This window comes from Sphaeramia orbicularis, chromosome 12 (assembly GCF_902148855.1).
Source record: "Sphaeramia orbicularis chromosome 12, fSphaOr1.1, whole genome shotgun sequence".
Classification (NCBI taxonomy): domain Eukaryota; kingdom Metazoa; phylum Chordata; class Actinopteri; order Kurtiformes; family Apogonidae; genus Sphaeramia; species Sphaeramia orbicularis.
This window is the reverse complement of record NC_043968.1, coordinates 77,252,789-77,266,470: the sequence shown is the minus strand read 5'-3', so window position 1 is coordinate 77,266,470 and position 13,682 is coordinate 77,252,789. Positions and strand designations below refer to the sequence as shown.

Below are 13,682 nucleotides of genomic sequence, written 5' to 3'. Positions count from 1 at the left end.
CCCAGACGTGGGTTTACTGTCCATGTATGGGGACAAAAAAACAAACAAAAAAACTGTCCACTGCAAAAGGACATTCCATTCAAAAATGCATCTGAAAAAACTGTTGCATCATGATGTTTCCAATATTGGCAATCATTAAATTAAAAAAAGGCAAAACTTGTACTGTCCTGGGTCTGAGGAGGTTAAATATCTTCTTAATAAAACAATATTTTAAAAGATATTCAAAATGCATTTCAACTTTAGCCTAATTTTCAGTCATAAAATTAAAAAAAAAAAAAATCTAAATACTTTTTTTCATAATTCATGCATGAAAGTGTTAATATTTGAAGGTATCTAATCTTTGAGCTGAAACAAAAACACATCCCCCAGCCCCGTTTTCAATGTTGCATATAAATATAATTTATTATTAGTCTTAAAAATTCTTTCTTACACTTTTTACAATAACTCAACAGATGAAACGCAAGCATTTTCGAGGAACATCATGACAGCCAGAAACAGACAGGCTACATTCTCACTATACACAATAAGAAGAAGAAGAAGAAGAAGAATGAAGCAGAAGAAGAACACCGAAGGACTGCAAAGTCTGAGCCCGCTGAGAATGGACAGATTGTTTCAAAAGGATGCAGAGTTTGCATAGACGGCTTTACGAAAAAAACTGGTACCACTGGCGTAAAAAAAGAAGGGAGGGGCAAAAAAATCCGATCGACCACGAACGCTTGAACAGTCACAAGTGCTGCTGCGTCAAAGGAATGTCGCATTTAGAACTATCACGAAGTTTTCTGCACAGACTCAGCGTCACTGCGATCACTGATGGCTTGTGTCGATAATGTACAAAGACAGTTCGATCTGCCTCCAAAGATACGGAAGCAAATGTGGGTCATCAGGTATTCAATGGTTGTATTTTGCAATATTTTGTTTGAATAGTTGTATTTTACAATTTTGATTTTTTGTAGTTGAATTTTTTTTTTAATAGTTGTATTTTGTTATTTGAATTTTTTTATAATTGAATTTTTTTTTAATAGCTGTATTTCATAATTTGAATTTTTTTGTAGTTGCATTTTTTTTTGAATAGTTGTATTTCGTTGTTTGTATTTTTTTTTTATAGTTGTATTTTTTTTTTGAATCACTGTACTTCATGATTAGAATTTTTTTTTTTTAATAGTTGAATTTTTTTTCTTACTCCATTGGTTTTGACTGGCCAAGATCTCCGTGATATATTGAATTTTTTTAGAGTGAATTTGAAATGCACTGTATTTGAGAATATTGAATTAAAACATTTTTTTGGAATAACTGAATTCAGATTATGAAACTCTATGTGTAAAAATCTAACTATCCAAAAAAAAAAAAAAAAAAAAAAAAAAATTCAACAATAAAAAATTCAAATTGTGAAATACAACCATTAAAAAAACAAACATTCAACTGTAAAAAAAAAAAAAATTCAAATGATGAAATACAACTATTCAAAAAAAAATCAACTATGAAAAAATCAAATGATGAAATACAACTATTGAAAAAAAATATTCATCTATAAAAAATTCAAACTGTGAAATACAACCATTAAAAAAAACATTCAACTACAAAAAAATTCAAATGATTAAATACAAGTATTAAAAAAAAAAAAAAATTCAACTATAAAAAAATCAAATGATGAAATACAACTATTAAAAAAAAATTCAACTATAAAAAATTCTAATTGTGAAATACAACCATAAAAAAAACACATTCAACTATAAAAACAAAAATTCAAAAGATGAAATACAAGTATTCAAAAAAAAAAAAAAAATCAACTATAAAAAAATCAAATAATGAAATACACCTATTTAAAAAAAATATTGCAAAATACAACCATTCGATATCTGATGGCACACATTTGCTTGGATACAAAGACCCCAGAACATCATTCAGGTTTAAAACAAAAATAACACTGATATGACTCGATGCTCGGTACTGAGACAACCCCTTTATCGTCTATTAAATCCAACCTCGTAGCACTGGTGTGTCAGTTATTTGGTAAAAGCAGTTGTATTCAGTTGCATTGGTCCTACAAAAATATACTCATGTGACAGACCACGTACATGTTTCCTGTTCTAACACATCCAGCTCTCATTTCTGCCCCGCCTCTTCAAATACATACAATTTATCACATCAGTCATCAATGTAAATCGACTGGAGAAAACATCAGAATCAGCCTCTATTAATGGGGGGGGTTATTTCAGGAAAATTTTCCGATTCAACTTTAGCCCAGATTTTCTCATGCCCCCATGTCTTGGGAATACAAAAATGGGAAAAATTTCAAAAAATCTTGAATTAAGACAAAAATAAATCTTCAATTAAGTAGAAAAAAATCTTGAATTAAGCCAAAAAAAAAAAAAAAAAAATCTTCAATTAAGTGAAAAAAAATCTTTAAGTAAAAAAAAAATCTTCAATTAAACCAAAAAAATCTCAAATTTAGCAAAAAATCTTCAATTAAGTTACAAAAATCTTGAATTAAGACAAAAAAAATTTTCAATTAAGTAAAAAAGTCTTGAATTAAGGACAAAAAAAATCTTCAATTAAGTAAAAAAAAATCTTCAATTAAGCCCAAACAAAAATCTAGAATTAACAACTTATTTTTTCTTTGTTTTAGTGCAAAAAATAACGTTAAATTATGAAAATATTTAATTTACAAACTATCCTGTAACAATAAAATGGGAATAACCTGAACAAATATGAACAACCTGAAATGTCTCAAGAAAATTCAGCACAATTTTAACAATTTTTCTGCCTGTTCCTCAGTGTTTAGTGTCTTTGTAGATCTGATCCATAATGCACATATAGAAATGAGAAGTTGAGGAATAATATTGTTAAAATCGCACTAAATTCTCTTACGTTTTTTAATTTAAATTTCATTTTTTTCAGGTCTTTGTTTTTTTTTTGGATAGTTTATAAAAGTAAGTATTTTCATAATTTAATGGGGTTTTTTTTACACTAAAACAAAGACAAAAATTTGGAGTTGTTATTATTTCTAGGTTATTATGTTATTATTTTTCTGGTCCGGCCTAATTCAGATCGAATTTAGCTGAATATGGCCCCTGACCTAAAATGAGTTTGACACCCCTGGCTTAGAACATCTTGTTGCATCAGAAAATCAGAGCTAATGTGGTATTTGATTTTAAGCCCCCCCCCCCACTATTAACAAGACTGATGTAATCCACCAAAAAAACCCCAAAAAAGATATGCAAAAAAAGAACAAAGAACATACAGGATAACCGATCCAACATGTGACAAAATACATCATAAAAATCTCACATAATAATAATAATAAAAAAAAAATACATAAAACAAATGCAGAAGAAGTCATATTAGTAATGGAAGCAACATCAAAAGTGTCAAATCAATTCATCGCTGATCTCTTTATGTACATGTATACTGTGGCTGACAGGATGAGGCGTTACTGCAGGTGTCCACCAGGAGGGGCTATAATACAGTCCAACAAGAAACGACATGAAGACGCCGCAAAAGATTTCATAACAGGCGGCGTCAAATGCAAAAAAAAAAAAAAAAAAAAAGGATATGTATAAATAGGCATATTATTAAATACTATGTTATCACTGAACACAAACTCATCGGCAGGGTTGCTATGGAGACTGGTTTGGAGAAAGAGAGAGAGAGAGAGAGAGAGAGAGAGAGATTGGTCCTTTGATCGTCCCCTCTGTGATCCTTTGACCTCTGGTGGTGTGTGTCAGTGCTCCGGCTGTGGTCTATGGCAAAGGCATCATCCACATATCCACACAGTCTATCCAAAAAAACAAAAACAAAAAACGGACAGCTGTTTCCAAGGAAACTAGAGCCAAAAATATCGACTTGTTGTACCAGAGAGAGAGAGAGAAAGAGAGAGAGAGAGAGAGAGAGGAACAGCCAGAGAGAAAATGACTGGCAGAGATTCTTGTTTACCCTCCAAGTTTTTACACCCTTTGTTGCCAATGTTTAACTGGGTCATGGCTGAGTAGACCGAGCTGTTTTTTCTTCCGTCTCCGAGTGCGCGAGTGTGTTTGTGCATTTGTCACTGTGATGCCGCATGACTTTTTCCTGCTTTTAGATATCCCCCTCTCTCTTTATTTTCGTTTCATGTTTTCCTTCCTCCCCTGAATGTCACACTCCCCGGTGGGCAGATGTCAGTGCTCAGTCGCTGAAGGAACAAGGCTGTCATGGCGTCCCATCTCCTCCAGTACCTGGGCTAAGCGACTCAGGTTGCCGTCTGGGAAATGCTGGGCTTCCCACAAATCCAGGATCACACCCGTGGGACTGGATTTGGTGGCGAAGTAGTTCAGGTACCTGAATGAGGTGTGAGGAAAACAGGAGCGTTAGAGGAGTAAAGAAAGCATGAGTGTCAGCAGTGGGTTTTCCAGTGGACATCAGGGGTGTATTAACAAGAACGATACGATAAAAATCACAATATTAGGACCACCATACGATATGTCGCAATATATCACAATACTGTTAAGGGATGTTAAGAGATTATTTCCTGGAAAAGTTGAATTATACCAGAAATATGCACAAATACTAAACCTATTTTTATTTGATCAGAAAAGGATTTAATATTATATCACAAAACTTTCCTACAATGGCGTATTAGGGCCACATAAGAAAAAAAAACACTTGTCGCTACGAAAATAAAGTCGTTAACAAGAATAAAGTTATTTAATGAGAGTAAAGTCATTTAACAAGAATAAAGTCATAGTTTTAAAAAACTCATTAATGAACGAGAATAAAGTTATTTAACGAGAAACAACTCATTATTTAATGAGAATAAAGTCATTATTTAACGAGAATAAAGTCGTTATTTAACAAGAATAAAGTCATTATTTAACAAGAATAAAGCCGTTTTAAAAAACTCATTATTTAACGAGAATAAAGTCGTTTTAAAAAACTCATTATTTAACGAGAATAAAGTCGTTATTTAACGAGAATAAAGTCGTTATTTAATGAGAATAAAGTCATTTAACGAGAATAAAGTCGCAGTTTTAAAAAACTCATTATTGAATGAGAATAAAGTTGTTATTTAATGAGAAACAACTCACTATTTAATGAGAATAAAGTCGTTATTTAACAAGAATAAAGTCATTATTTAACGAGAATAAAGTCATTATTTAACAAGACTAAAGTCATTATTTAACGAGAATAAAGTCATTATTTAACAAGAATAACGTCATTATTTAACGAGAATAAAGTCGTTATTTAACGAGAATAAAGTTATTATTTAACGAGAATAAAGTCATTATTTAACGAGAATAAAGTCATTATTTAACAAGAATAACGTCATTATTTAACGAGAATAAAGTCGTTATTTAACGAGAATAAAGTTATTATTTAACGAGAATAAAGTTATTATTTAACAAGACTAAAGTCATTATTTAACGAAAATAAAGTCATTATTTAACAAGAATAACGTCATTATTTAATGAGAATAAAGTCGTTATTTAACAAGACTAAAGTCGTTATTTAACGAGAATAAAGTCGTTATTTAACAAGAATAAAGTCGTTATTTAACAAGACTAAAGTCATTATTTAACCAGAATAAAGTCATTATTTAACAAGAATAACGTCATTATTTTACGAGAATAAAGTTATTTAACGAGAATAAAGTCATTATTTAACAAGAATAACGTCATTATTTTACGAGAATAAAGTTATTTAACGAGAATAAAGTCATTATTTAATAAGAATAAAGTCGTTATTTAACAAGACTAAAATCATTATTTATCGAGAATAAAGTCGTTATTTAACAAGAGTAAAGTCATTATTTAACAAGAGAGAATAAAGTCATTATTTAACAAGAATAACGTCATTATTTAACGAGAATAAAGTCGTTATTTAACGAGAATAAAGTTATTATTTAATGAGAATAAAGTCGTTATTTAACAAGAATAAAGTCATTATTTAACGAGAATAAAGTCATTATTTAACGAGAATAAAGTTATTATTTAACGAGAATATAGTTATTATTTAACAAGACTAAAGTCATTATTTAACGAGAATAACGTCATTATTTAACGAGAATAAAGTCGTTATTTAATGAGAATAAAGTCGTTATTTAACAAGAATAAAGTCATTATTTAACGAGAATAAAGTCATTATTTAACGAGAATAAAGTTATTATTTAACGAGAATATAGTTATTATTTAACAAGACTAAAGTCATTATTTAACGAGACTAAAGTCGTTATATTGCGTGAAAAAAGTCACAATATAATGAGACGTTGTACCTACTCATCAACTAAAGTAGAACTGGGAACATTTCGTGCAGTTCTCCTTTCCTTTGGGGGTTCGGCACAAAGGCCACATACTGAGTCTATCCTCCATCAACATTAGTCTCAGGACTTTGAAGTGAGTTTGCTCACATTTGTGTTTGTTGTAAGAACTGAACTGATTTGTAGCAAATTGCCTCTTTTGTGCAGAAGAAACTGTTGAAGTGTTCATCTGCAGGACTATCAGTGGAAACACCAGAGAACTAAACACAGAGGGTCTGGTGTTTCTGAACAAACTGTGAGGATTCTACTGTGAGTTTGAGTCCAACAGAAGGGACACAGTTAATATACTGGTGCTGTGTCCAGTGTGAACCAGTGTTTGTTACGTTGCGCTGCTGCGGCAGAACTGAATAAAACTGTCCATTGAAAAGCACGGCTTCAGGTGTATGAAGGAACTCTCATTCATGACAAGCTGCCAATGAGGTATTTTTTTCTTTTATTTGCATCACATTTTGTTTATATTTACACTTTCAGCTATTTCATGTATAGTTATTAATGTAAGCGTATATATGTTTCTGTTGCTGTATGTGTGTGTATCAGTTCTGACGGCATGAAAGACGAGAGAAGAGCAAAATAAATGCCAGTTTTAAAGGGACCGATCTGTGTCTGTTGTGTTGTTTTGAATCTAGAATGCTCATTTCCCCGCTATCCTGTACTAAATTCAAAAATGCTTGTTGTAACGTCCATCAACATCTGTTTTTTGTTTTTTTTTTTGTTCATTTGACTCTCGTTGCACAAAAAGGTCTTTCCGTTGCAGTTTTGTGTGATATACCAATTTAACTACGCCTGAAAAACCACCTCTCGCAAGAACAAGAACTTTTGATCAAAGAATGGGAGTTTTGGCGAAATTGTCATTTTTCCATTAGGCAAAATTTTATGTCTAAGTTGTATTTGTGGCAATTTGAGGGAAAACAGAAAAGTGACTTTTGACTCCAAATACAGGATCATCTGGTCCGCTCCGTACAATCCACTGGAACGGTGTTATTTTTCCATTTTTATGTTCCTTTTTGTGGTCGATCATCCTAAACTAAATCATGAAATCATCCTAAAAACACATGAACTGACTGTATTTATTGCATCATCTACCTCTGCTTTAAACACGTCTCAGTTAAGGCATCAACAGTGGAAAAATTATTTATTTTATACAGAATAAATACAGCTGTTTCGTCAGGATTTAGTTTTATTTTGAGTTTTTCTCAGTTGTGTTGTTTGTATTTATTTGTTTTGTCTGCATTTAGCCATTTAGTTTCAATTCATTTTTTATGTGCATATAGTTTTGTCTGGATTTGTTTTTTTTCTTGCATTTAGCATTTCTTTTTTTTGAGACATAGATGTTGTTTTTCTGCTTTCAGTTGTTTTTTTTCTGTATTTACATATTTTGTGTCCATTTAGATGTGCTGTCAGTATTTAGTTTTGGTCTGCATTCAGTTGTTTTGTGTGGATTTAGATGTTTGTTTCTTTTTATTTAATTTTTTTTGTTTTTTTTGTGTGTGTGTTTTATTTATTTAAAATTTTTAAAATTTTGAATATAATTTATTTATTTTTTAAAATATTTTTATTATTATTATTTTTTTTATATGTTTGTTTCTATTTAGTTGGTTTGTATGTGTTTGGTTGAAGAAGACTGTGATTATTATAGTAATACTAATATTAAGATTATATTACACACACAAGCTCTGAAAACCCCTGATCCAGGCGTAAAGAGGAAAAATGGTGGCGACACTAATATAAATACAAACAAAGACCATCTGCTTTTTTTTTTTTTTTGCATTTTTTTAATCCACCATTTTTTTCTCAGATTCAATCACCAGTGTTGTTCAGAGTAAACATGGAGATCCCTGGGTTAATTTAATAATAATAATAATAATAATAATAATAATAATAATAATAATAATAATAATGCCTGTGAATCTGGTCCAGTATATATGAAGGGGGAGTCTCAAAGAAGCGCTGGGTTTAAAGTCTCCTTCCTTCCTTCACACCACCCTCTGTCAGTGGTCGTGTCAATCTGCAGCTGTTGCCTGCGATAAGCCCCCCCTGCTGAGCGGGGACCTTATAAATGGGCTCACACTGTATTTCCATCACACATGCCAGACTCTCAAAGACAAGAATGACATATTAAAAAAATGAGCTTCATTCTATCTTTGTCTCCCCGTTCCATCCAGTCCTATTTATCTCAATTGAAAAGATGGTTATCAAAATAAGTTGTATTTCCCATAATTTTCCAGTCTAATATAATCACAGGCCTGCCATTTTGGAATAAAAGTGCACAAATACTTTTACAAATAGAATTTTAACACATGAATATGAATGAATATTTCTCTCTATTTAATCTTTCTTAACCTCCTAAGACTCAGCTATGGGTTTTCTGTCCACATTTGTGGACAAGAGTTTCACAACTTTATACAAAAAAAAGAAAAGAAAACTGTCCACCACAAAGGACATTCCATAAAAATTTTAAAAACTACATCTGAAAAAACTGTTGCATCATAATGTTTCCAATACAGGCACTTATTTAACAGAAAAAACAAAAAACTACCTTGCACTTCGCTGACATTTCCTGGGTCTTAGGAGGTTAAGTGATTTATCACCATTCATCACAATTTTATTCTCTCCCTTCAGTGAAAATGAGGTATTTTCCTACATTTATTTTACTGATCATGCATTTTAATCATCATGCTGAGATCACATTTGAGGGTTATCATACCCAAAATAGAGAAAACTTAAAAAAAAGGTGACTTTTTCCAGTAAAATTTATCATCAACTGAACATAATCCAAGTGTACGGAAGAGGATGTATATATATATATATATATATATATATATATATATATATATATATATATATATATATATATATGAAAAAATGTATTTTTTATTTATTCATTTATTTTTATTGTTACTATAAGAAAGAAGTAAGAATTCTGACTTTAATCTCAGGATTCTAACTTTTTTCTCAAAATTCTGACTGTCTTAAATATTTTTTTAAAAATTATTGTTCTGAAAAAAGTCAGAATTCTGAGATTAAAGTTAGATTTCGGAGGAAAAAAAGGCTGCATTCTGACTTTTTTCTCAGAATATTAATTAAAAAAAATAGATTGGATCTTAATTTTCTTTTTTTTTTTCTCGCAGTGGCCCTAATCCTCGTCCGTACAAGTGTGTCCATCCACTGTCATTGATCCAACTCCATGGGTTTTACTGGTGAATTAATGTTGTAGAAGATGACGGTGTTTCTATGGTAACTATGGAGCCTCTGAACATCCAAATATGGTCATATCTGATGACCATGAAAAGATGAACTGTATTTGACACCAATTATTGACATGGATTGATAGGATTAATGGATCTAAAGTAATTAAACAGTTTAGCTCAGTAGATGGCTTTGGTCCCTGGTGTCTATTTGGGTCTTTATGGGTTAATAAATATAGACTGTGTTTTCTTTTTAATGTGCCAGGCTCTGTTCTTCTCTGGGATGTCGTGCTCCTCTACCCACCTGTCCAGGTTCAGTTTATGGGCCAACATCCTCCAGTCGTTGCCCCTGGTCTGCGGTGCGTCCAGGCTGCCACACAGCTTCTGCCGGATGGAGACGGGGATGCGGAAGGCGTTGGGGCCCACCAGTGTGGTGATGTTACTGGCAGGGTCTAGTAGAGAAGTGTCAATACTGGGGGAATCCTGCAAAATAAGACAGAGGTTAAAGGAGGAACAGATTATTACATACACATTATATTCACAAATGATAGAAACAGAATGGCCTCTGAAGTGGACAGCATTATTATTATTATTATTATTATTATTATTTTACCCATAAAGACCCTGTGTTACTTTTCTCTATTTTAAATACATGTAGTTTGTCAAAACTTGCTAATTTCTTTTTTTTTTCTGAGTAACGACACCAGAAAGGTGGTTTGGAGCGCTGGCCCTTTAAATGCACATGAGCCACTTCGGGCCCCGCCCCTCCAGGTTGTCGGCTGTGCTGCTCTGTCCCGTTCAACCAACAACTGAACATTTTAGGTAATGGGCCCCAAGTTTGGACATATTTTCAGTATGGACTACAACTGCTACTGCTGACAAACAATTATGGAGAAATACTGGAGAAATGTTCATCTGAAGTCTGGACCTTATATGTGCAAATGTGGAGACGGAACTAGTTATAGACGTAAGAAATTAAGCAGGAATTGAAATCCACTGGATTTTTGTCCAAATGAATATTAAGATAGTTTTGCAGAGGGTTCAAATTCAAAGTGTATGAACTATTAGGGTCCAAATACACAAAGAAATGAACCAGAGACTAAGAAAAGTGGGTTTAGACAAATATGAACCCTTTAATTAAATTAAAATTTTCTACAATTGGCTAGGTGACCCCCCCACCCCCCCCCACCCACACACACGGGAAGTGGATCAGACAGGTGGGTGGGTTTAGTTAAATATGAGCCCTTTAAACTAGAAATACTGACTTTGTAAATAAACAAACAAATAAATAAATACATTTAATAGTCTGATGTTCAGTTAGAGTTCTATATTTAGCTCTTCCATACAGTAGATGTTGAGTTGATCTAGTTTCTTACTAAAGTGAAAAATGAAGACTTCATTTCAGTTGTGTGGTGCCAATGTTTTGAAGGAAGTTCAAGGATCATTAGATTTTTTCCAAACTCTTGTTCCATCATCTACTGCAGGTACCAGGTGATGCTCCACAGAAACTCCTCACTCTGCAGTGCTTTTCTAGTTCTCCACATCCTTGTACTCTTTATCATCTTCTCTAGAACTCACTGGTCTCTACAGCACATTCACTTTTAAATTAAACCGTGCACTCCTCCAGCAGTGCTGTCTTTGCTTTCTTTTCTGTGAAAGGATTAGGGGTGTAAGAAAATATCAGTTCTGCAATATATCGCAATATTTCATTTCACGATACTGTATCGATATTAAAAAGTAACATATCGATATTTTTAGGCATTTATTCAAATGCAGATATTGAGGAGGCTCATTTTTGGTTTTCTTTATTGTTTTTATCTTATTTAACAAAAATAAACACTGTTTTATTAAATAATGGTTAATTGAATCATCCTAAAAGCACTTTTTACTGTCTGTGAGGCAGATGGTAGTTCCGTTGTTGGGATCGCACAAAAATAATATGATGTTAGTTCTGAACTAATAGAATATGAACATTTGAACAGGATCTTAAACTGTAATGTCTGTAAAACACAATTTAAGTTTGAAACACAGGAACATTTTGTGATATAGCATTAGATCCTGTTGGGATCAAATAAAAATATGTTTAGTATTTGTGCATATTTCTGGTGTAATTCAATTCTTCCTGGAAAAAATTGTAAAAAAAAAATTGTAAAAAATTGCTTTTTATCAGTATCGTGATATATCGTATCGTGATTCTAGTATTGTGATTTGTATCGTATGGCCAGATTCTTGCCGATACACAGCCCTAGACAGGATGCTGCCTGTGACGTCTTTGTCGTTGTTCTAATGCATATACAGGTCCGTGCAGGACGGTGACACACACACACCAACAGCCAAACAGCTCTGACTTCAGCAGGAAAGGTGTGGACGTATCCATAAAGACGAATGAAGCGAGGCCGGGCAGGGACACAGCGCTGCTCTGCATGTTCTGTAATTCATCTCATTACTGAGCACAAAGCCTGAGCGCTCCTCCATCCCTCCAGCACTATCCTCCAGGCCAGATGGCTTTGTGAAGCAGTTACAGAAGGACTGGAGGGGGACTCTGCCCTGTCTCCACTGCTTTGCACCGGCCTACTGAAGCTAGGGTATGGTGATAATTTAGTACCAAAATCTGCACACATAAAAACCATAATCTGCACACATGAATCCCACTCTGTGTGATCAATGCCAGCTACTACGTCAGTGGTTTCCACCCTTTTTTGTTCCTGACCCCATTTTAACATCACAAATTTCTGTCAACCCCAGACATTCAAAACGGAGACTTTTTTTTTTTGCTAAAATTAATTTGTTTTTGATCATGTAATAGTTTCCAATACTATGTTTCAGATCCGGGTTAATTTTAGAGGACATTTAGTCTATATAATGTATATTATTGTGGACGGAGGCAGAAAAGCCAGGTGTAGATCACTGCACAAAGGGAGAATATGATTTTCTTTGGTCAGGATATGTACAGTCAGTCCAGCTTGGATTTACAAGGCTGACAATTAATACTGAACAAACAAGAACTCAAACTATGAATTATGAAAGAGCTGCAGCATCTGAAACCGACCACAATGAACATTTGACAGATCAACAGAACCACAGTGCTTCAGTTTCAGACTCACAGTTTGTCTGCTACGGATTGCTATGGATCTCTACATTTAAGGTCAGGCTGAAAACGTTCCTGTTTGAAAAAGCTTATGGTCAGGCTAGTTAAAACCAGACTGAACCCACAGTTCCGTCTAAGCTGCCTTAGGAGCAATAATGCTGGGGGAAGTACAGGCACTGAGTTCTATCACCTGTTTCTGGTTCTACGTACCACTTTTGTCTGTACTTATATTTTCTAATATTTAGCCAACTTAGTCTGTGCATAACTATTCACCCGGTGTCCCCTTTCCCTACTCCCCTCCGGGGGAGTGGCTACTTTTTCAGCTGTAGCCGTTTGGGAGCCAATGACGAGAGGATCTGCGGTGGCCCATCTGTGTCCTGCCCTGACCTGTGTCCTGACCCCCTCCCCCACCTGTCTGGATGGACGTCCTCGGCCTCACCACTGTGGATGGGCCTCCTCGCCCCTGCCTGTCTCATCCAGCGGGATGGACCCCTCATGTGTCCACCCTGCTGCATCCTTGCAGACTGGAACTCCATCTGCAAATGGACGTCCATCTGTCCTGGTGCATCTATAGCCTGTACGTCCATGGAAGTGGATCTCTCCTTCACTGTGGTTCTCCCCGAGGTTTCTCCCTTTTCCCACTGGGTTTGAGTTTTTCTTTGCCGAGAAGGAGGGTCTAAGGACGGGGGATGCCCTGGACATTACTCATTTTCTTGCTGTTTATTTGACTGTTGTTGTTTACATCCAACTGACTCTGTAAAGCCATTTGAGATAACCTTGTTGTGATATTGGGCTATACAAATAAAATTAAATTGAATTGAATTGATTGGGATAGGCTCTGTCAACTCAACACAGATTTTTTATTAATAAGTTTTTTTTTTGTTTTTTTTTTATCAATTACTAGAAATTCCAGGCGACTCCACGGAAAAACACTGGTTTACCCACTCACCGTCACTATGTGTGGTCTCTATCCTTTTTTGTACACTTGCTGTCATTCTCTGTGCCTTCTAAGCGCTCACAGTTGCTGAATTTTTCACTCTGGTTGCACTGTTGCATTGAATAGAACCCTTCTGCCATTTCAGTTTAATCCAGGTCTGGTATGGTCTGCATACAATTGAAA

At 34.0% G+C, this 13,682-nt stretch overlaps 1 protein-coding gene across 1 annotated transcript in view; it reads right to left on the bottom strand.

The window, feature by feature from the left end:
• Window positions 1-3,233: 3,233 nt before the first annotated feature.
• unc5cb (unc-5 netrin receptor Cb) overlaps window positions 3,234-13,682 on the bottom strand; it is a 419,315-nt gene continuing 408,866 nt past the window's right edge. The window contains exons 16-17 of the mRNA XM_030151091.1: window positions 9,779-9,957; window positions 3,234-4,314 (exon numbers count right to left, since the gene is read on the bottom strand). Of these exons, the coding sequence (XP_030006951.1) occupies window positions 4,155-4,314; window positions 9,779-9,957 (339 nt within the window). The 3' untranslated portion in view covers window positions 3,234-4,154. The remainder of the gene's footprint in view (window positions 4,315-9,778; window positions 9,958-13,682) is intronic.